The following is a 20,942-nucleotide window of genomic DNA, read 5'->3' on the forward strand; positions in this document are numbered from 1 at the left end:
TGACATTTGCCCTTCAACCTGAGGCAGCAAAATGTCTTAGGAATGCCCTTAATGCCCTGTTTATTTCACATTTGACCAGATTTCCTTGCAGAATGCCTACATGATGGTTAGACTACAGCCAATCTTCATTGAGCATCTAATTTGTTTATGGGGTAGTTATATGACAATGATAATTCATCCTGGTTTGCTTGCAGGGAGTTTAGTCACTTGTTCAACCCACACTCTTTAACACACTTTGCAAACTTGAAAAACTTTGTAGTTCTTTTTAAAAAAATATGATTTGTTGCCCTAGGGCAACGTAGTACTTTAATCCACTTTAAATATGCAAACCTGAAGCTCTAGTGAGGGATGAGGGTGGCTCTGTGGATTAAACCATTGTGCCACTTGGGCTTGCCGATTGAAAGGTCAGTGGTTCAAATCCCTGCGATGGGGTGAGCTCCTGTTGTTCGGTCCCTGCTCCTGCCAACCTAGCAGTTCAAAAGCACACAGTGAAAGTAGATAAATAGGTACCACTCCGGCGGGAAGGTAAACGACATTTCCATGTGCTGTTCTGGTTTCTCCAGAAGCGGCTTAGTCATGTTGGCCACATGACCCAGAAAAACTGTCTGCAGAAGCAGACAAACGCCGGCTCCTTCGGCCTTCAAAGCAAGATGAGTGCCACAACCCCAGAGTTGTTCGCGACTGGACTTAATTGTCAGGGGTCCCTTTACCTTTAAAGCTCTAGAATGTACTTGAAGCCCTCTTGCCAAATACTGAGGCACCCTTAGGCCACCACTGCTGCAAACAATTGGCAAAGCTCTTTGCTGTGAAGCACTTGCTTACAAAGGAGGAGAACAAGGGATTAGGCATTTCCATTAAATGACCCACATACAGAAAAAAAAACATTTAAGTAGCCTGACCTCACATTTCTTCCAAGTGTGAGCAGTGAAGCTACAACAATCCTTTGTGTGACTACACAACAGCCCCATTGGTTCCTCCTGCTGTGTGGTCATCATGACTACCCTAGTCGTCATCATTCAGTTTTGGAAACAGGGTGGCACAGCAAAACAGAGAACTGCAAAAACTGAGACAAGACACATCATTTTATGGCTTTCCTGAAAACTGCTAGATTTCTTTCCCCTCCCTAACTGTAAACAGAATATATTTAATGTTTCCATATTCATCATTTTATGTTCCTCCCAGAAATAGAAAAGAGCTGGACTGTGAACAAGAACCAGATACCCATTTAAATTACGACCTTACTTGTTTTTTCAGCTAACACAGAACTTGATCCGGCGCTGACAAAAAGTCTGAAAACAGAACAACACATTTTCAACGTACCAACTCCAGAACATGTCATTGCCTTAAGGAAAATATTTTAGGGGAGGGAGAAACAAAGCTGAAAAATGCATATTTTAGAACAAATGATCAAAAAGCCTAACACAATTCTGTAAGGCTCCAATAACTAAAAAGGGAACTTTGAACTTGCATTCTTTATTAATTGGCTTTCCATATTTTAGCTCTGAATGAATATTTTATTCTGACTTCTAGGTTTGCAGAGACTGCTTCATAGGAATGGTAAAGAGAAGCCTTCAAAATGTGAACATTCAGCTTCTTTGGACAAGCAGAACACCTTTATAGCCAGGTTGCACTCGTCAAGGGCTATGGGAATGGCATTAAGGTTCTCTGGTTACACACAGTTGGGTCTCACCACCCACAAAAGGCTCTTTGAAGGAGCGAGGAGATGATACTAATTCTGTCTTTCCTCTGCAGTCCCCAAATCAACCCCACAGCCCTGGGAGAAGGGGCTTTGGAACCACACAGTAGGTGATGTGGTGGCTGCAAGGGGAAGGGAGAATTTATAAAAATCACATCTTTCCCCTTGTTGGACCACAGAGAATTTCCATGAACTGGGGGATACAAGCCATAGCAGTTCTTACAAAGCCACTTCTCTTATCACAAGGCTAACTATGGCAGATCTTGTGTTTAAATATTTGCGTTTCCTTGCAAAAAGTACACAGGTGTGTTTTAACTACTCTGGATCCTTAGCATTTCTAGTCATCTTTGCCGTGTTCAGGCTTTTTATGCAATTATTCCAGCAATTTCAACTTGCAGGGCCCAATCTAGAGAAACTTAAGACTCTTTCAGACACATGATCAATGCGCCGAGGAATAAAGTCCATTCACTTGCTCACCTTCTTACCCCAATGGTTCCTTGGTGAACAGAATCTCTATGCGTACATATTGTATGTACGCTGAGTACACAACTGGGCAAAAATGCATTTTGCAGGTTACCAGATTGCAAGTTGAAGTACCTGTGTGCATACAAGTTATCTTCATATAGCTCTACTGTATTTGGAACTCATGAAAACGGCCTTAGTCATACTTTGAAATCACTGGGTCGAAAGTTAGGGCTTGTGCATACTTCTTGTCCCGCCACTTTCCCCTGGGAAAACCCGCTGTTTACTGCTAAATCACAATGTCAACAGGGTTTTCTGCTGATTGCTGCTTGTCCCAATTCAGCAGGAAAGGGCAGATGTTCTAGGTGAAAGTGGAGGCACAAACGGAAAAGCTCTCAGACCCATGCCTAGAAAGCATGGTGGAAAATGAAAAAACCTCCCAGACCCATTTTTTTTAGGCACAGAACAAGTGGACATGTGGACAAGCCCTTACTTCTGTTTACCCTAAGTCCCATGTACTTCACTGAGTCTTAAGCCCAATCAGTTTCCTCTGAACAGGAAAACTGTGAGAACTGATCTTTAAAGATAAAGGATTCTCAAAGACTCCGGCTATCTCTTCAGATGAGAGCAGTCACGTCATCAACAGGCCTCCCATCTTTTGTGATTCAGCAGTATAGAAATGGGGGGGGGGGAATAAACACACTCCATGATTTGAAGAGAGAGGGAGGGGGGAAACCTCTAGTACCAGAATGCATAAGAAATGAGGGCTAAGTTCTTCATTTGGCTGGCAAGTGAAGTAAACAAATCAATACTGTTTAAATTATTTCCACATTTAAGCAAAACTTGTTTTTAAAAAGTGCAGAGCTTGAAGGGAGAAGAAAATTATTATCGTAATTGTTAATAGCCCCATAGCAAGTATTTTAAGCCAAGTGGAATGCAAGTTCTCAGCATACTTATGCTATATAGAAGATCATTTTATTCTTAGTAATAAAATATGCATAAGTATCTAGTCCTAGTGTTATGTAACTGCATCTCAAACAAATATTGGAATTATAGCTCTAAAGCAGGGTGCCTAAAGACTCATCTCTCCCTTTAAAAGCAAAGAAGATATCAGCAACTTGCAGAGGAGTAGCAATGCTCATTTGTTGCTTTGCTACAAAAATGAAGAGTCTTGTGGTGCCTTAAAGACTAACAAATTTATTCTAGCATAATCTTTTGTGGACTAGAGTCTGAGTGGACTCTAAATCTCAAAAACTTAGGCTATAATAAGATTTGCTCATTTTTAAGGTGCCACAAGATTCTTACTGTTTTTTCTCAACAACTTAGTTGCTGATCATAGTTGGCAATGTCAGTCATGATTAATCGTTTTTTTTTCTAGTGACTCATCATCAAATAAGCCTTACCTAGACAATATGTCACAGTCAAGTGATCTGATAAATACCCGCATCATCAGTAACACAACTTCTATACTCTTGAGGAACACAGTAAAGCTTCTTTTATTGTTTGAATTTCGGTTACATTTAGGATGAACACTCACAATGCAATCCTATCAAAGCAAATGGAACATAGTCTGTTTATTTTATTTTATTTTATTTTATTTTGCCTGCTGGGCTTATGTAAAGATTACTTATCTATTATTATAAAAATAATGAGTAAAAATATATAATGAAGTAGGATCAAATTTCAGTAACATCAGTTTATTCAGATTTTGTATTAAGCATTTATTTAGCAGGTGTGGTGGGGGGTGGGTGGGACCTGCTTCAGCGTTGTATAGGATCAGAAGACCAAGCAGTCAGCTTCTCAGATGGTTCTAGAGTTCTCAGTGTTTGATGAGGTAATGATACAGATATGAAAAAGCTATATAGTCACAGCATCGAATGGCTACGTTTATTCCCAATTGGTTAAGAGGACTGGGGGAGGGGAGAAGACGGCACTTTCACGTTTCTCCTCCTGTGTTGCCAGAGTCAGGAACGCAAGGTGCTTCACTTATGGAGGAAACTGTAGTGCAAACAATACCAATCATTAATGGATAGAAAAGTCCATTGAATTCCCTGCTTCAGTTCCAGTCACGTGTGTGAAGTACGTTGGCTAAATTCTAAATCTCTCTGCTATTATATTTGCATTTGCTACATATTCTTGAACGCCCCTCTTCTTTTCACAAACTACAAACTTGAAGAACTTATACCACTAAGCATATGGTTCTTTTAAGTGCATTTCTGGCCCTTCAGAATGAGAATAGCAACTGTTTCAAATTAAGAAAAAGGGGGACTAGTGGAAAAATAACTCCAAACATGATTAAAAAAAAAAGAAACAAGACCCAAATATCTGAAATTTGTGAGAAGACACATGTAGATCAAGAGATAAATGTAAAAGAGATTTTTCTCCCTATATCCAAGTTCCACACCAGGCTGGTCCTCCCATCACAGGAAGAGTCACCATTTTTTTTCCAAACCCGTGAGCATATTTGAAAAAAGAGGAAGTGTTGCTGTCACTATGAATGCACTGCAACTTGGTATGCTCCACAACCATGCACACACTGCAACCACATTGATGACAATCACACACACAGAGAGACATACACTCACTTTCCCACTGCTAGCAATTGGGCATGAAAAAATTGCCTTGCTTCTTTTTAGGCTAGAGCTTGGGGGCAGGATATCTTCCTAGAGAGTTAAACTTCCTTCCTGAGCTGCACTATCCAAGAAGATGGCCCATACCCAACATTTATACCTGGGGAAAGTGTTCTATTGAAGCCAACAGAAGGTATTTTCCAAGCCTAACTGTAATGAGGGGAAATAAAAAAATTCCTTCCAGTAGCACCTTAAAGACCAACTAAGTTAGTTCTTGGTATGAGCTCATCTGAAGAAGTGTGTATGCACACGAAAGCTCATACCAAGAACTAACTTAGTTGGTCTTTAAGGTGCTACTGGAAGGAATTTTTTTATTTTGACTATGGCAGACCAACACGGCTACCTATCTGTAACTGTAATGAGGGAGCAACTGTTGGGGAATTTGGTATCCTTTCTTCTGCAGCTGCAACCTACCCCTCAAAATAATCCCTCTTCCATTCTAATTAGGCTTGTGAGAAGCCTTCTCTTTCAGTCAATATAATAATTTTCTTTCCAGCCTAATTGTGACACAGGGGACATTTTTGGCGTGCTAGGGTCACACCTGGAGAAAGATCCCCCTGCTACAGATGGTGCAGTAGAGCTTGAGAAAAGCTTTATATTGGCTACAATAGGAACACAGGAAGCTGACTCTGGTCCATCTATGCAGGGTTTCAGGCAGGGGTTACTCCTGGCCCTGCCTGGAGGTGCCTAAGGACTTTTTGCATGCAAAGCAAGATGCTCTACCACTGAGCTATACTTCTTCTCCAAAAGATGTTTCTCTCAAGACCAATTTCAGCGGGGTGGGGCAGAGGAAACAGAAACCTGAGGGCACAAGGAAAAGCCCCGTGGGCACCCACAGGTGCTGTATTGGTGATTCATGCAATAGTTTTATATTTGATTGGCAGGCTTAAAAGGTGGGTAGCATTCAGCTATTTTTTGTGATATATACAGGGTGAGTCTTTTAAACGAGGCCCCATGGAACATGTGTATCCAAGGGGCCTCTTTTAAAGGACTCACCCTGTATAAGGAACACACACACTACCTGGCTTTTTTGGCTACTCTCCCCATAATGGTAAAAAAAAAAACCAGCAACTTCTGAAGACTTTTTGTGAAAAACCATAAGGTTCATAGCTTAAACTTCTCTTTTTGCACCCAATATTAGCAAATACTGGAACAGCTTCTCTTCCAAAGTCGTTAAGCTGAATTTGGGCTGAACTTAGTAACTTACACACACATGTGCTGGTATTACTGCAGCATCAAGGACTTTAGACAACAGAACTGTTGTGTCTTTGTAATAGCAACTTGATTCTACAGATAAATGGGGAAAGAGATGCACAGAACAGGTCTTTTCATAAGATATTTCATAAGAACATTTCTTTCATAAGAAATAGCACTAGCATGTGTATCTGTATACTCTGTATTACAGACAGTGTACAAGTCTGTAAAGTACAGATTTTCCATGTATAGCAAGCCTCCTTTAGGCTACATACACCTTTATATTTATCCTCTTGCTTTACCCTTGCTGAAAGCTAACAATTTACATTTTGGAAGTTCTAAGAATGAACATTTCTGGATGCAGAAATATATCTGCAAAAGACAGTTACTGCCATTCTTCATTTGACATCTGAACAAAAGCCTACTGGGGAGGAGAAGGAAAAAGCTTTATTCTGAAGGGGTTTGGGGTCAGGACCCTCCCACCTGGTGAAGTTCTTATTAAAACAGGTTTCACTATTTTTAAAAGTGGGGACATGTAAAACCAGAAGACTTTCTTGCATGTATTATATAATACAGGAAGATGTAACTGGATTTTCTAAGCACTATGCTTATTCAAAGCAGGGAATACTATATAAAACCTGACCTTTTTGCACCCAGATATTAGGCAGACAATTGGGGAACTTTACAGTTCTCCAAATACTGAAGCTGAAGATAGAGTCTTACTGCAGACAGTGTTAATAATAAGAAGTTGCTGTAGTTAAATTATTTTCTAGCTGCTTATCAGAGTTTTTTATGAAAGGGCGCACAGAGGAGGGAATGGAGTGAAATGATGAAGAAAAAGAAAACTGTACATAAGATTTCTTACTAGAGAGTGTTCCAAGTATTATTCTTTTTAGAGGGGGAAGACAGTACCCTACTTAATGGACCTAATGTACTGGTAACCTGGAGAGCTGAAATGGGATGAATATGCATGTGAAATCAGTGCAAAGGAAAGTTGCTGTGCATTTATTTGGTGGGCAAAAGTCCTTTTCAGAAAATAACTAAGATGGTTGATTTAATGTGTCATTTTAGCTATGATGGCTTCATAATCAGCATCAATGTAAGGATTAAAACACCAGCAAAACTGGGTTAGTGAGCAAAAGCAGATTTAGGTTTAAACAGCCTGTATGTGTTAACGCACATATTACCAAGAGATTTGTGTGTGAGTCACTTATTCAAATATGCAAAATGTCAGGAACATATAGCACTAAAATGAAAAATGGAAGCAGCTTGCAAGCTTTGGCACTCAACTCTGCAGGCAGACATGCATGTGAAAACACACACTCACACTCACTGTTTGATTTGTGGGTTACAATCTGACAAGTTGTTAAACAGAAAAGACACAAACAAGAATGAGTTGCTTTTCTCACACTGAGTTCTCATTTGATCCCCCTGTCTCCTCCTATACTTGATTTGCTTCCCCAATGTTCCTCAAACCCATTTACTATCAACAAGTCAGGGACAGTTCTCGCCAGACTGTCAATGCCTATTCTTTCAAGGTCTTGGCTCTGTAGGACAAGTAAGGTTTTGAGCAGCATGCACAATTCATTTCCAGTCCACTCTGCATAGTCTTTAAAATTAGCAAGCTAGCAGGGAAAAAGAGGAGTGAAACATTGGCGAAAGGCTTTCAAACACAGATGGCTGAGAGGCAAAGGTCTCCTAGCAGAGGAGACCGGATGACAAACTTTTAGTTCAAGTGCAGTCACACTGGATGGAGGCGTCTCCAAAGAAGTTGTCCCAAAGCAATCCAATTCCTACCACAGTGGGTCTACAAGGCATAATCCAGGAGAAACAATCATTTTTTTAAGGCCAAAACTACTTTCCTTCAGCAATTGTTAATAGGAGTATAATAAGATGCAGCAGCATTTTTAAACCAAGGCTCAGAAAGAAGCTACTTTCACTCTGAAAGGGAAGCTACACTAGGCTTGCATGGTTCTCCTCTGCACCAAACTCTGCCATCCAAAGTACCATTTTTCCAGAGACGAAGTAACATGGTAATAATGATCTACCTACCTGCAGAACCAGACATACAAAATGCATTCAAGCCCTCCTGCCCTGGAGAATTAAACTTAACTGCATTCAATACTCAGCTTGTGCACCGAAACCGTACCAATTTATGAAATGCCTGTTTGAAGTCTTCATTGGACATGGTGTAGATGATGGGGTTGATTAAGGAGTTAAGATATCCCAACCATGTGAAGAAGTCAAAGATGGCCATGTGAAACCAGCAAGCATCTTTACAAATAGGCAACACCAAGGTGATGATGAAGAAGGGCAGCCAGCACACAATGAAGGCTCCTAGAATAACCCCTAAAGTCTTGGTAGCTTTCCGCTCTCTGGCGGCAGTCAGCTTCTTTTTTTCCAGCAGTGCATCAGACACCTTCACTTTGACTTGGTTCATGTACACAGGAGACCCCGTTTCACTAGAAGCCTCTGAAGCCTTGCAGTTTATGGACGTGACTGATGACGTTGAGCCCGGGGAATCTGTTATTAGGTGGGCTCGGGTTAACCTTTTGCCTGTGTTCTTTGGTGTCTGTTTCAAAATCCGAGACCTGGCTTCCACGTAGATCCTTCCATAGAGGATGATCAGAAGCAAGGTGGGGAAGTAGAAGGCCCCCACCGTGGAGTAGACGGTGTACAAGATGTGATCTGTGTTCACCACGCAATCGGCCACCTCTTCTTCAGCTTTCGACTGGCGCCAGAACAAAGGGGGCATCGAGATGGAGATGGAGAAGACCCACACCAGGGCAATCATGACAGCCGCCCTCTTGGGAGTCCTTTTAGTAGAGTACTCCACCGCATCGGTAATGGCCCAGTACCTGTCCAGGGCGATCACACACAGATGGAGAATGGAAGCAGTGCAACAAGTAATATCCGAAGAGAGCCAGATGTCACAGACGATCTGGCCCAGGGTCCATTTCCCAGTCACAGTGTACATGGTGCTGATGGGCATGACAAGGATGGACACCAGGAGGTCCGTGACAGCCAAGGAAGCGATGAGATAGTTGGCCGGTGTGTGCAGCTTGCGGCTCTGGTAGACAGTGGCGATGACAAAAGCGTTGGACAGCATGGTGGCCAAGGTGATGAGGGCCAAGATAATGGTCAGCACCACCTTCCAGGAGAGCGGGGTGCCATCTTGGTAGGCGGCGCTTTCTTCTGCGCCGCCGCCGCCACTGCAGTTCCTGGCATGGTGGAAGGAGTCATTGGTGTGGAACACATCCACGGAGGCTGGGCAGGGTCTGGGCTGCTCCATGCCTCCACAGAGAGGCTCTGGACCGACGGGGCTGCCGAGAGGAGGAAGGAGGAGGAGGAGGTGGAGGAAGAGGGCAGCGCCCTCACAGCACGCTACATCTCCAGAGAAGCCCGCGCGCCAAATGTGAGCTGGCAGACGGGAGTCTGGGCGGATGTGCGGGGGAGGGCATGCGCGCGGGGCTCACCCAATGGGGACGCCTCCCGCGCCCGGGCGGACAGGGTCTCGCGCCGCCGCCATCACGCGCTCGCCCGTCCGCCTACCTTCCTGCCGGCGCCAAGCCGCCGCCGCCTCAGCACGTGCGGGCTTCCAAGCGAGGCCATCTCGGGTGGCAGTGGCGGCGGCGGCAGTCCTGGTGGAGGCGAGGCAGCATCTTCCCACTTTCGCGACGGCAGCAGCGAAGCCGGCGGACGGAGAAGTTGGGAGCGGCGGCGGCTGCGGCGGGAGTAGGAACCCACACGCGGGCTTCTCGGAGGGCGGGAAACGGCGCCACGGGCGGCCAGAAGCCTCTTCTCTTCTTCTCCGCGCCTCGCCCAACAACTTTTTCCAGGCGGCGGACGGAAGGAAAGTAGGCGGCAAGGCGACCCCTGTGTTGGGAAATATTCCCCGGGTCCGTCTCTCTCTCCCAGGCCAGGAGAGCGAGGGTCCTCCCGGCAGACGCAGCCGGCGCCTCAGTGAGCGAGCGCAGCGCCAGCCTCAGCTATATATACGCCGCCCGCCGCAGCTCTGCTCCGCTCGGCGCGAGCCCACCTCGGCAACTCGTGGCCGCTCTCGCCCAGCTCCGGCTGCCGGCCTCTCGGCCCCGCCCCGCCCCTCTCGGCCCCGAGAGGATCCCGCCGGGTCCTAGCGCCCTCCCACCGCACCTGCCACTGGAGGTTCAGCTTTCCCCTCGAACCGAAGCGGACTTGCTTGGGATCGCTAGTTCGCCTTGTCTCTTTGCTTGCGCCTTCTTTGGACGCGGACGCCTGACGGGCTGCCAGCAGCATGGGGCACCAGCGACATCCAAGGTGGGGCAAAATGAGGAGGATGGTGTCCAACCACGAAGAGGTCGCTGCCGTTAGATGGGGCGAAATGGCCCCTGGCGTTGAGGGCTCCTTCGTGCAGGGTAGGTCTATCCACAGCTCCTAGCCGTAGCCCATCGTGGCTAAATGAAGCCTCCAGTGTCAGGAGCAGTGTCGCGCGCGGGAGAGGTCTCTTGCCCTCACGTGTCGTTCGTGGGTTGCAGGACGCTGGACCCAGATGGGTCCTTTCTCTGATCCAGCCGGGCTACTGCTGTCGTGTCTGGATCGCTCTTTTCTTTTTTGTGTGCTCCTGCCTGATCCACAGTCCAATTATGTCCTTTGCGCTTTGATGTAAACCAACTTTACCCCGTTATCTCCGCTGGCTCGACTCCAAGCCCTTCGGCTTTTAATTGGGCAGCGTCGCGAATCGGGCGGCTGCTCTTGCTGTTTTTTGGAAGGGGGAATTCTCTGAAAGTCTTCCCCGAAGAGCATCGGCTGAATGGGAACTGCTTTTATCTCCAGCCGCGGAGGGTTTGCACTCACGCCGAGTGCAAACGTAAGCATTCCGCCTTCCTCTGCCCACCCACCCGCGCTTTGAAATCTGCAGTCTGATGACAGGCATTTATAGGGACTGGCAAAACCAGAGAGAATATACCCAGGACAGAAGCTTAATAATACTCCTCGTTCTCTCTGACACGAAACACCCGATCCCCCATTATATGAGAGTCTAGGGAGACTTACTTTTGAGTAAGCACGTTTGGGATTCCACTGTCTTTTCGCTCGCAACCTACTTGGGCGCCGCGCGCCTCATAAGCCTTGGCTAGAAGGTCCAAGCTCTAAGCTCTCTGCGTTTTTATTTCGACTTCCTCTCATTTTGGGCTGCTTTTGGAGTCCAAGGCGGTTTGCAATGGAAACAAATATATAACAGCAGTTGGCCGTTAGAAACAATTGCATGGCCGAACGAAGACGGCGTGCGCGCCGCCGCTCTTTGCGCGCGTTTACTCGGAAACCAGAGCCGCTGGGGCTTTTCTGCAGCTGTGCGCGGATCGCAACCTCCCTTCGAGGGTGGTTGCATCGCACGTGCAGAACCAGACCTTCCTCCTGAGCTCTGTTCACACGCAGCAACAGTGCACGTCTGGCTGAAATCAACAGGCTGAGAAAGGCAGGAGGGTTTCTTTCTTGGGCTGCGGGGGGCGTCCAAAAACGCCATGGAACCAGACTGGAGAGAGGGCTATGGGCCCCCGGGATATCCTCAGCTAGGCTGCCTTTGGCAGAAGTAGGAAAGCAATACAGTGGTACCTCGGGTTAAGTACTTAATTCGTACCGGAGGTCTGTTCTTAACCTGAAACTGTTCTTAACCTGAAGCACTATTTCTGGGTTAGCAGAGTCTGTAACCTGAAGCGTATGTAACCCGAGGTACCACTGTATTTATCGTCGCCTAGAAAGTGCTCAACCTGTGTGTGTGTGTGTGTCAAGCAATCTTCCGAACTCAGTTGGTTAAAGCAGGCACCCCCAAACTCGGCCCTCCAGATGTCTTGGGACTACAACTCCCATCATCCCTAGCTAACAGGACCAGTGGTCAGGGATGATGGGAATTGTAGTCTTAAAACATCTGGAGGGCCGAGTTTGGGGATGCCTGGGTTAGAGCATGGTGCTGATAACGCCAATGTTGCGGGTTTGATCCCTGTTTGGGACTGCAGATTCCTGCCTTGAAGCGGGTTCGACTAGATGAGCCTCTACAATTCTATGATCCGGTCAGTAAACGCCGGAAGAGCATCAAAATCGATGATTATGGAAGCCTTTATCTTTTCCCACCGCCCGATCTTGGCAGGTTGGGAAACAGCTCCGCGTGCTGACTGCAGAGCCGCGAGCTTTTATGGACTACTCAGGTGGTGCTGTTACGCGTTTACGATGTGGGTTTTTTACAGTCCGAAATGCGATCGTTAAAACATTATTGCGCTGCGTCTCGGGTAAAAAGGCTGCCCCCTCAACGCGTTTGCTCAGGAGTAACTAACTCCTACCGAGTTCCAGGGGGTTGAATGCGATTGCACAAGTCCCGAGCTCCACCCTATAAGCGAAGAAGGGACGGATCCTGGTAGAAGTGGCGAGTTGGAGGTTCGCGGCAGCCACGTGCCGGCTCGTTCCCACAGGCTTGGGTGGGCGCTTGCATTAGTGGGCGACAGATTGCCTGAATGACGCGAGCAAACAGGGTGGAGAGGGAAGGTTCTCCTCCCGGATTTCTGTATTGCATGCGTGGCGCACGCACATCCCTAATCTACCGTCATCACCTTTACAAGGCAAGTGATCCACGATGCAGCAGAGAGGTGAGATCCGATTCCGAGCCCAAGTGAATTTTTGCACTAAAGTTGGCCGTGGGCATGGAGTGTGTGCACTCAGCACTGAGCTGTAGGCAATCACACCTCCCCTTTGTTGCTTTCACATGTTATGCTTTCTAGGTGCACTTAAAAGTAATCCGTGAAGCGGCCCTTAGTTCGGTAGAAATGTGTTCCCTCTCTCCATCAGCGGTTAACTGCTGCCAGGAGCTGTGTTTTAGGTTACAAAACTGCCCTCGGGTTTCCTTAAGGCACCCCAGAGAACCAGCTCTCTCCCTGATGCTTCTGTTCCTCAGAGCAGCCGCAGACCATCTTATACCATGGCCTTGTCTGTGGCCATCCTTTTTGCCTGGGAGCCCCAGAGTATCCTCAGTGTCACCCCACCTTCCAGGCTCACCCTTTGTTGCACTTTCCAACCAGGGCAGGTTAACAGTTTTGGTCCGGACAGCATTGTGAAGGGGCCCTTTTATTCGTGCTCAGAAAGAAACTCTAGCAAGCCCCCGTCGTTCTTTCAGTGTAAAGTATGGTTTCCTGCCTGCTGAAGCTCAGCACCAAAGGAAAGCAGTTTAACTTTGCCCTTCCTCTTTCCCTTGCTCACCCTCTTGTTTATTGCTGCAGCTGCTTTTTTCTCCTTTTCCAAAATTCTGTAGGACTTTTGTGGACCGTAAGCCATAACATAGTTAGAACTGGTTGAGCCTTGCTTGCCTCAACACAGTAAAATATCCAAAGTTATCTCCCTTGTCTCGTCACATTTCTAAGGAAAATCCACGAGCCACTTAAATCCATGCATGTGCCCTTAGATGGGCTTAGGGTGCTCAGAAGCAGAAGTCTTTGTTTTGATGTAAGCCAGTGGCGCTGCTTCTGGAGTGAAAGGTTTGAGTATCATACCCTGGCACCTCTGGTTTCAGCGAAACTTAATTCCCATTCAGAATGCCCAGATGGAAATCATTAGGAAATGGGTTTCACTGGTTATAGTGGCACTTACACCTACCTGATAAAGGTGTACTTAAGCTAGACCAGGAGTAAGAACCATCAAACACAGTGCGGCTTACTTCCAAGCAAACCTACAGAATTGTACTCTTAAGGTCTCCAACCTTATTGCAAGCTGATCTGAAAGTTGCAGCTGATGTGATTTTTCTGGACTGGGTCACATCTGGAACTGGGTTGATCAGAGCTGAGGTGGGGATTATCTGTTAAGTCACAAGTAAAAATGATCTTAGCATTTCCTTTTCATCAAAAAGTTAACACCACTGATGGCAGAGACAGGAGGAGGATGAACTTCAGAAAAGCAGCTGGGCAGGTTAAAAGGCATCTCCCTGAAATGGTGCAGTTAGCTAATTTTTGACACTCCCTCCACCCACCCCCCAAATTACCTTTAGATGATAATGTGTATTATTTCAAAATGTGATAACGCAGCCCTGCTGTGTTTGGGTCCCTTCCTGCTTATTCTGGGGCCCTGGACTTCTGCTCCCTTATTTGCCCTGAAGGCCCCACTGTGCTGCTGATCTAGATCGCAACAAGGTTTCCTTTAAAACACACAGGCACACAAATGGCTCACAGACCAAAAATAGGAGAGGTTTGCTCCATGTCTCTGTGGCTTTGCAGCAGCTGGTAAGGGAGCTGTCCAGCAAACAGAGCTCCTGAAATGTCAGCACACCCAGTGTGTTTCTGGAGGGCTGGGGCTGACGATACAGACTTCAGTCTCCTCCTAGGAAGAAGACAGAGCTTAAGAGATGCTTAAACACCTCAGCTTAAGCTTCAAATACTTGTTTGTGAAAGCATCAATCCGTCTTCATCAGGTTAGGAATGCTATGGGACTTCCACAACATGCAGCTTCTCAGAGCTTCTGTTTGGGTTAACTGGGGTATGTTTGTGCTTGAGGGCAGCAAGCATATTCTCTCTCTACCTCTGTGAATCAACATCTAACATGTGATACATCCCCAGTACAAAGATAATAGACATCTTTGAGGTTATTCAGGGTTGCTTAGTGTCCTCTCAAACTTGGGCCATGATTCATCTTGCGCCGCATGGGGACTGTCATTTTAAAATGCAGCTGATACAAGAATTTAGAGTCCCATTTGTGTGGATAATGCATTGTGACCCACACAGTGTTTTTCTCACATATGACATGGCACCATTAGTATCAGCTTTACAAACTTAGATCACTCCAGGTACTGGGATTACTAATGGAGAACTAAGTTTGAAGGTAAATTTGCAGTGACATTATTACATTCTTAAACTGTAGTCAAAATCTGCCCTACAGCATGCTAACAATGGTAATCAAGAAAGATGTGTTAAACATAACTGAATTAAATCAAAGGAAAAAATAAAGAGTGAAAGCACACACAAGGAAAATGAACCCACATTCCCAGTAAGTGATTTATGAAGAAATTTTATTAATTAAAATTTGGATATAATATAGCTTGTGGTTGTTGAATTACTTAAGCAATTAGGTGAATTTGGAACATGGCATAATTCAGTAGAGAGCCAGTGTGTTGTAATACATAGATGGGTGGGGGAATGTGCATGCTACATGGAAATAGTTTTCTCAAGGTTTGAAGATTCGTACCCAGGACAATTTTCAATCCATACATAGTCTTGATCTGGCTGTGGCATAAATATTAAATAAGATACAAGCAAAATTGAAAAAAAATCCCCAAGCTCTGGGAAAATGGAAAAGATAGTTTTAAAAAAATCAAAACACCTGAGTTTGTTTCTGTTTAAAAAAGAGCCAGGTATGATGTATTGCAGATGACTATAAACACATCTTATTCATGGACCCAATCATGTTTTAATTAAAATAATATGTTTCCCTAGAACTCAAAACTCATATTATATCTAAGTCTCCAGATGGAGACTGCATGTTTCAAAGTTTATTCATCAATAGGCAGTGTAGAAATCTCATCCATTGTTGCTTCAGGCCATATTTTACCTTGACAGTAAGACGTTCTGGCAGAGGGTTAATTTGTTACTAAATCTTTCGTAGGAAGAAAGATTTCAGAGGTGGTGATTTATTAATCTATAATAAGCATCTTCCAATATAGTTAAAACAAGATAGAGGGGGACATATTCATATCTCTTATGGACCAAAGAAATTCTGATGTTGTTGTAAATTGCAGGACCAAATGTGTATTTGACTAGATATTGCAGCTGCTGTTTGCATAGCTAAAAAAATCCCAAACACAACAGGACCAACTTGCACATCCATGAGCAAGGAAAGCTGATCAATATTAAGTGTGAACTAAGAATTCCCTCAATTAAAGAGAAGTTTTCATTTTGAATGTTTTTTGGCACATAATGATAGTTTAAATTTCCATCTTTAGCACCTCTACTTGGAACTAAATTCAGTTTCTGCTCTACATAAACTAACTGTGGCTTAACTTAAGAGGCCACTGAGCACAAGCATCATTTAAAACACCCAACTTCATCCTCATGCCGTTCAGTAAAAAACCCACATATTAGCAGTAAGTCTGAACTTAGAGATTTTATAATAATAATAATAATAATAATTTATTATTTATACCCCGCCCATCTGGCTGAGTTTCCCCAGCCACTCTGGGCGGCTTCCAATCGACTGTTAAAAACAATACAGCATTAAATATTAAAAACTTCCCTAAACAGGGCTGCCTTCAGATTTTCTGTGGAGTCTTGCAATTGTTATAAATATAATCCAGTATACATGAGATTGTATATATAACCAGCTGGAGTAATCATAGGAAGAAGTTAAGAGACCTAGGCCTCATTAGCCTAATAATGAAGAAGTAGAAAAAAATGTTTGATTGCACTCTATAAATAGCAAGAGAGAGGGGAGCAAACTCTTAAGGTGGGGGGGGGAGTAGGTTAGAAAGTCAGCTCCATGCTATGTTCAAAGCATAAATTCAGCACTGGGCATCATGTGTTGGTGCAGATGGGTATCTTTCCCCCTTGCTCCAACATTACTAGCATTTGGTAAAACACAAAAGGCATTATCATGTTCAGAAGCACTACAAAATGGGGGGGGAGGGGGTTTGGAGAATGAAAACAGGGTGATGAGTGAGTTGAGAATTCAAAAAGTTCAGTGGCGATCCATAGAGTCTAAATTGATTCCTTAAGGCTTTGGGAATATCCACATCCTCATAGAGTTGTTTGTTGGCAGGTGTTTGATCCTAGGAAGGGATATGAGTTAGACAGCTGTAGTAGGTACAAAAATGCCAGTGACCATAGTCAATTAATATTGAATACACTGGGTAGAATTCGACATCATGCTATGGTGAAGTGCTGTCAGAGCAAGCATTGCAGCTCGACAGGTGGAACAATCCCCTCTGCCCTCCCTCCCCTTATATGCTGTTCTGCAGGTTCTCTTGACTACCCCAGCAACTGATTTTGGGGTGGGGGAAAAGCCCTGTTAAGTGAATCCTGGCTGCTATTTCTTGTGCATCTCTCCTGCAGAACACCTCCTCCTCTTCTTCTTCTTCTTCTTCTTCTTCTTCTTCTTCTTCTTCTTCTTCTTCTGCTTCTATGGTTGAAGTCAAGAAGCTGTATCCTATTTGGCCACTTAATCTTCCCAATACACTACTTTCCTGCATTGGTTCATCAATCTGACTAGAGATGGGATGTTGGGTGTGCTTAGTACACCACTAAGAGGCTAGGAAGAACATGAAGTACATCTGTCAAGGGCAAACATTTTCCATAGCATTCCATTCTTGTTAATAGTTCTACATGGCTTTTTTAAAAATGTACTGAGAACATGTTTTCTTCAATTTGTTTATGCTCCAGTCAGCCCTATCAGGTCAGCTACTTTTGTTCCTCTTTTACAGAAAATAAACTGAAGCTGAGATTATAGCTCACTGTACAATCCTTTATACACAATACTTGAGCTGTACAAACCAACAAGTGTACACTCCTGCACACAAATCTTTGTTCGTGTGTAAAGACAGATTGTACCTGTGTTCAGTGTAACATATTAAAAAGCCTATTGTGATTTCTCAGTGAGTGTTTGGATGGGCAAGTCTGACACAGTGATTTTGCTGTGGAACAGGTAAGAAACATGTGGAGATTTCTACTAAAGTGTAGTGGCTAGGAGGCTGAAACCTGCACTTTCCCAGTCAAAATCTCATTTCTTACATGAAACCATTATGTGGGACTTAGCCAAATTAATATCTTCAGTCTCAGTTCCAAATCTGCAACATGAAGATCGTAATAGTAGTAACCTTCTCTGCAAGGTTTTTGTAAGACTCAAAACTAGATAATCTTTGATGGCTACTAAAACTTCCACCCTGAATCTCAGTTTATTGTATGCAACAACACTTCATTGGTTTCATTTTGGTGTTTTGTTTTGGATTTTGAGGTTATTAATTTCTTGGTGAATTTTAATATGTATGTATGATTTTATTGTTGATTTTGTTGTACAAATACTCTGAAAGATATTTTACCTAAAAAGTGGTTAGTGTTGTGTGTGTGTGTGGCACCAAAAAGTGTGGGACAGCACTTCCTTGACACAACTTCATATAAATTCCCTGTAAAGAATAAATAAAAAGGTGATCAGGAAGAAACCTGAATCTGACCATCTAGGTGTCATGCTCACTTGAAGTAAACAGTAGCTGCAGTAAAGAAGGCAGAAACAGACAGCTTTGCTTTTTGTCAATGAGTTTTTAATCACAGTGGTCTCAGTAAGAAAGGTGCCTTAATCTTAATATGGTAGATTTCCCTTTCCGTTACCCTGACCTGCCTTGGGGCCTTTCTAGACAAATGCTTTATTGTAAAATGAATGCACAGTTACAACTCAGTTGTTTCAGAGGATCTAAAAATCTCTAACAATCACACCTGCTGTGGAAAACATCTGCATCCAGGGATCAATATTTATTATGTTTTCAATGGGGAAATGTCATGTCCTTTTCTAGCTAGTGTATCAGCTGATATAGTGAGTTCAATGTGGGGGAATGTGTCTCATGAGTGTCAGTGAACCGAATGGTTGATACTCCTTCATATTTGTGCCTTTGGTGGTGGTGGTGGGTTTAAAAATATCTATATCTAACACAGGTAGATGGAAATAGACACATATATTCTGTAGTAACTGATTACTCCTCTATTGTAGAATTTAAGTGCAGGAGTACACATTCTGCATTTTAAAAATTAAATAGACACGGCCATAGCTCAGTAGGAGAGCATCTGCTTTGCATGTAAAAGCTTCAAGGTTCAATTCTCAGCTTTTCAAGGAAGGGCTGGGAAATATCTCTTCCAGAATCCTAGAGAGCCACTGTCCATCAGTGTACACCAGTGTTCCCCAAACTTGGGTCTCCAGTGGTTTTGGATTACTGTTCCCATCATCCCTGACCACTGGTCCTGCTAGCTGGGGATGATGGGAGTAGTGGTCCAAAAACAGCTGGAGACCCAAGTTTGGGAAACCCTGGTGTACATAATACTAAGCAGGGCTGCACCACCCATAAGGCAAGGTGAAGTTACCGTCTCAGCCAGCAGGATCCACAGGGCCAGCAGATCCTGATGTAGATCTTTGTTCTTCCTATGCTCCTGATGTAGATCTTCACTCACATCTTCTTACCAGGCGGGGCAGCATTTAGTTGTTCACCTAAGGCACCACAATATATTGGGCTGGCCCTGATACTGAGCTATATAAACCATTGAAATTATTCTGTGCAAGGCAGCTTCCTATGTTCCTAAGTGGCAAATGGTAAACCTCTGCAGGGCTGCTGTTTTCCCCCTTGCAGCAATGGCCCACCACTTCCTGACATTTTACCTCCCACTACTTAAAAAAATGTAGTTGTTTGAATCTTGCACCCTTCCTCCTCTCCAGTACTGCAGTGCATATCGCCTCTGTTCAATTTAGAACATATGTGGAGGAAAGGAACTTTAGGCCCCTGGCTATAGTCATTGCAGAAAATCTTCTTCCACCCATTCTAAGAAAGAATAGACACTGCAGGGCCAGATTTAGGTTTGATGAGGCCCTAAGCTACTGAAGGTAATGGGGCCCTTTATATGTCCAGCTGTCCTTTGTCAATAACAAATTGTCTCTGTTTTTTGTGTTGGATATATGCTATATGGTAATTTATGGACCTAATAGGTCTCTAAAGCCATTTGCACATAACAAAATATGTATTTTATCAAAGTAATTGTTGAACTGAAATACAATTAAGAAGTATATTAATAGTGATATAATTATTAAGCTCTAACTGTATGTAGGTTTTATTTTATTTGTTTTTTATCTTATATTTTGGAAATGTAAATCCAGGTGTTTTTTTAGTTTTTTTTTTTTGGGGGGGGGGGCTAAGCTATAGCTTGTTTAGTTTATACGTAAATCCGGCACTGAGTCACTGTCTCTCCAACCTAAGCTTGCTCAGAGTCACTTTGAGGATAAAATGGGATAAGGTTGGTGTAGACGACAAATTCAACAAATTCTGGGTTTTTTACACTGTGGTCTCGAAAGATCTATGGGGCATAATAGTTTTGTTTTGGGTTATTAAAAGATACCTATGCATTGTGTTCATTTTCTTGTAACAAAACTAGGCCATATATCATGCAGCAGCAATAATGTAAGCAATTCCCTGCATTGGAAATTCTTTTACATAGCAATTCTGCCCCTGCAGTCCTGCACCATCTAAAAAGTTGCTTCTGTCATGCATTCACTTTTGCTCTCTGAAAAGTGTTTCACCTGCTCTCTGCTCTAGCTCTATAGAGAATAATTTATTCTTCCTTATTTTCTCGTTGTATTATAACATACTGAATCTAACCACCAGAAAGGGTATATGATGGGCCAGTGTACCTGATTCACCTGCACTAATTCCACAGTGCAATGTGATGGATTTATTTGGGTTTTAGCAGTTATTCCATCAAGCCTTAATTGAAAATACCGTCAAACTAGAAATATAAGGATCTTTGGTGTAAAACCTTCTGGAGTACAACTTTCTAACTCCAGCAAAGGTGTTTTTCAGCCAGCATCCATGCAGTTTGAGAAATATAGTCTCTGTGAATGAGTATCACTGAAGCATTCTAAGGAAACACAACTGTTTGTACTTCTCCTGGGAATTAAGAAGAGAGCTTGTATCCAAATTATTATTGCACCATCTGTATTGTGCATCAAGTGTGGTATAGTGGATGAAGTGTTGGAAAGACCTTTGTTCAAATCCCTACTCACTCGTGAAACTGACTGGGTGACTTAGGTTCTGTCACTCCCCTTCATCTAAACCTACCTCACAGGGCTGATGTGAGCATAAAAGGTGAGAGGCACCATGTATGGAACTCTGAACTCTGTGGATGATAAAAATAAATATATGATAAAAATATAAATAGTAATACTGCATGGATGAGATATAAAATCACAAAACATGTAGCAAAGTAAAGCCT

General features: G+C 43.8%; 1 protein-coding gene across 1 annotated transcript; it reads right to left on the reverse strand.

Annotated features, from left to right (window-relative positions):
- Positions 1–5,781: 5,781 nt before the first annotated feature.
- HTR1B (5-hydroxytryptamine receptor 1B) lies at positions 5,782–10,804 on the reverse strand. The gene has a single exon (XM_081187377.1). It carries the CDS (start codon positions 9,272–9,274, stop codon positions 8,108–8,110), a length of 1,167 nt encoding a protein of 388 aa, XP_081043503.1. The 5' UTR covers positions 9,275–10,804; the 3' UTR covers positions 5,782–8,107.
- Between the last annotated feature and the right edge of the window lie 10,138 nt (positions 10,805–20,942).

This window comes from Podarcis bocagei (assembly GCF_964188305.1).
Source record: "Podarcis bocagei genome assembly, chromosome: 3".
NCBI classification, from domain to species: Eukaryota; Metazoa; Chordata; class Lepidosauria; order Squamata; family Lacertidae; genus Podarcis; species Podarcis bocagei.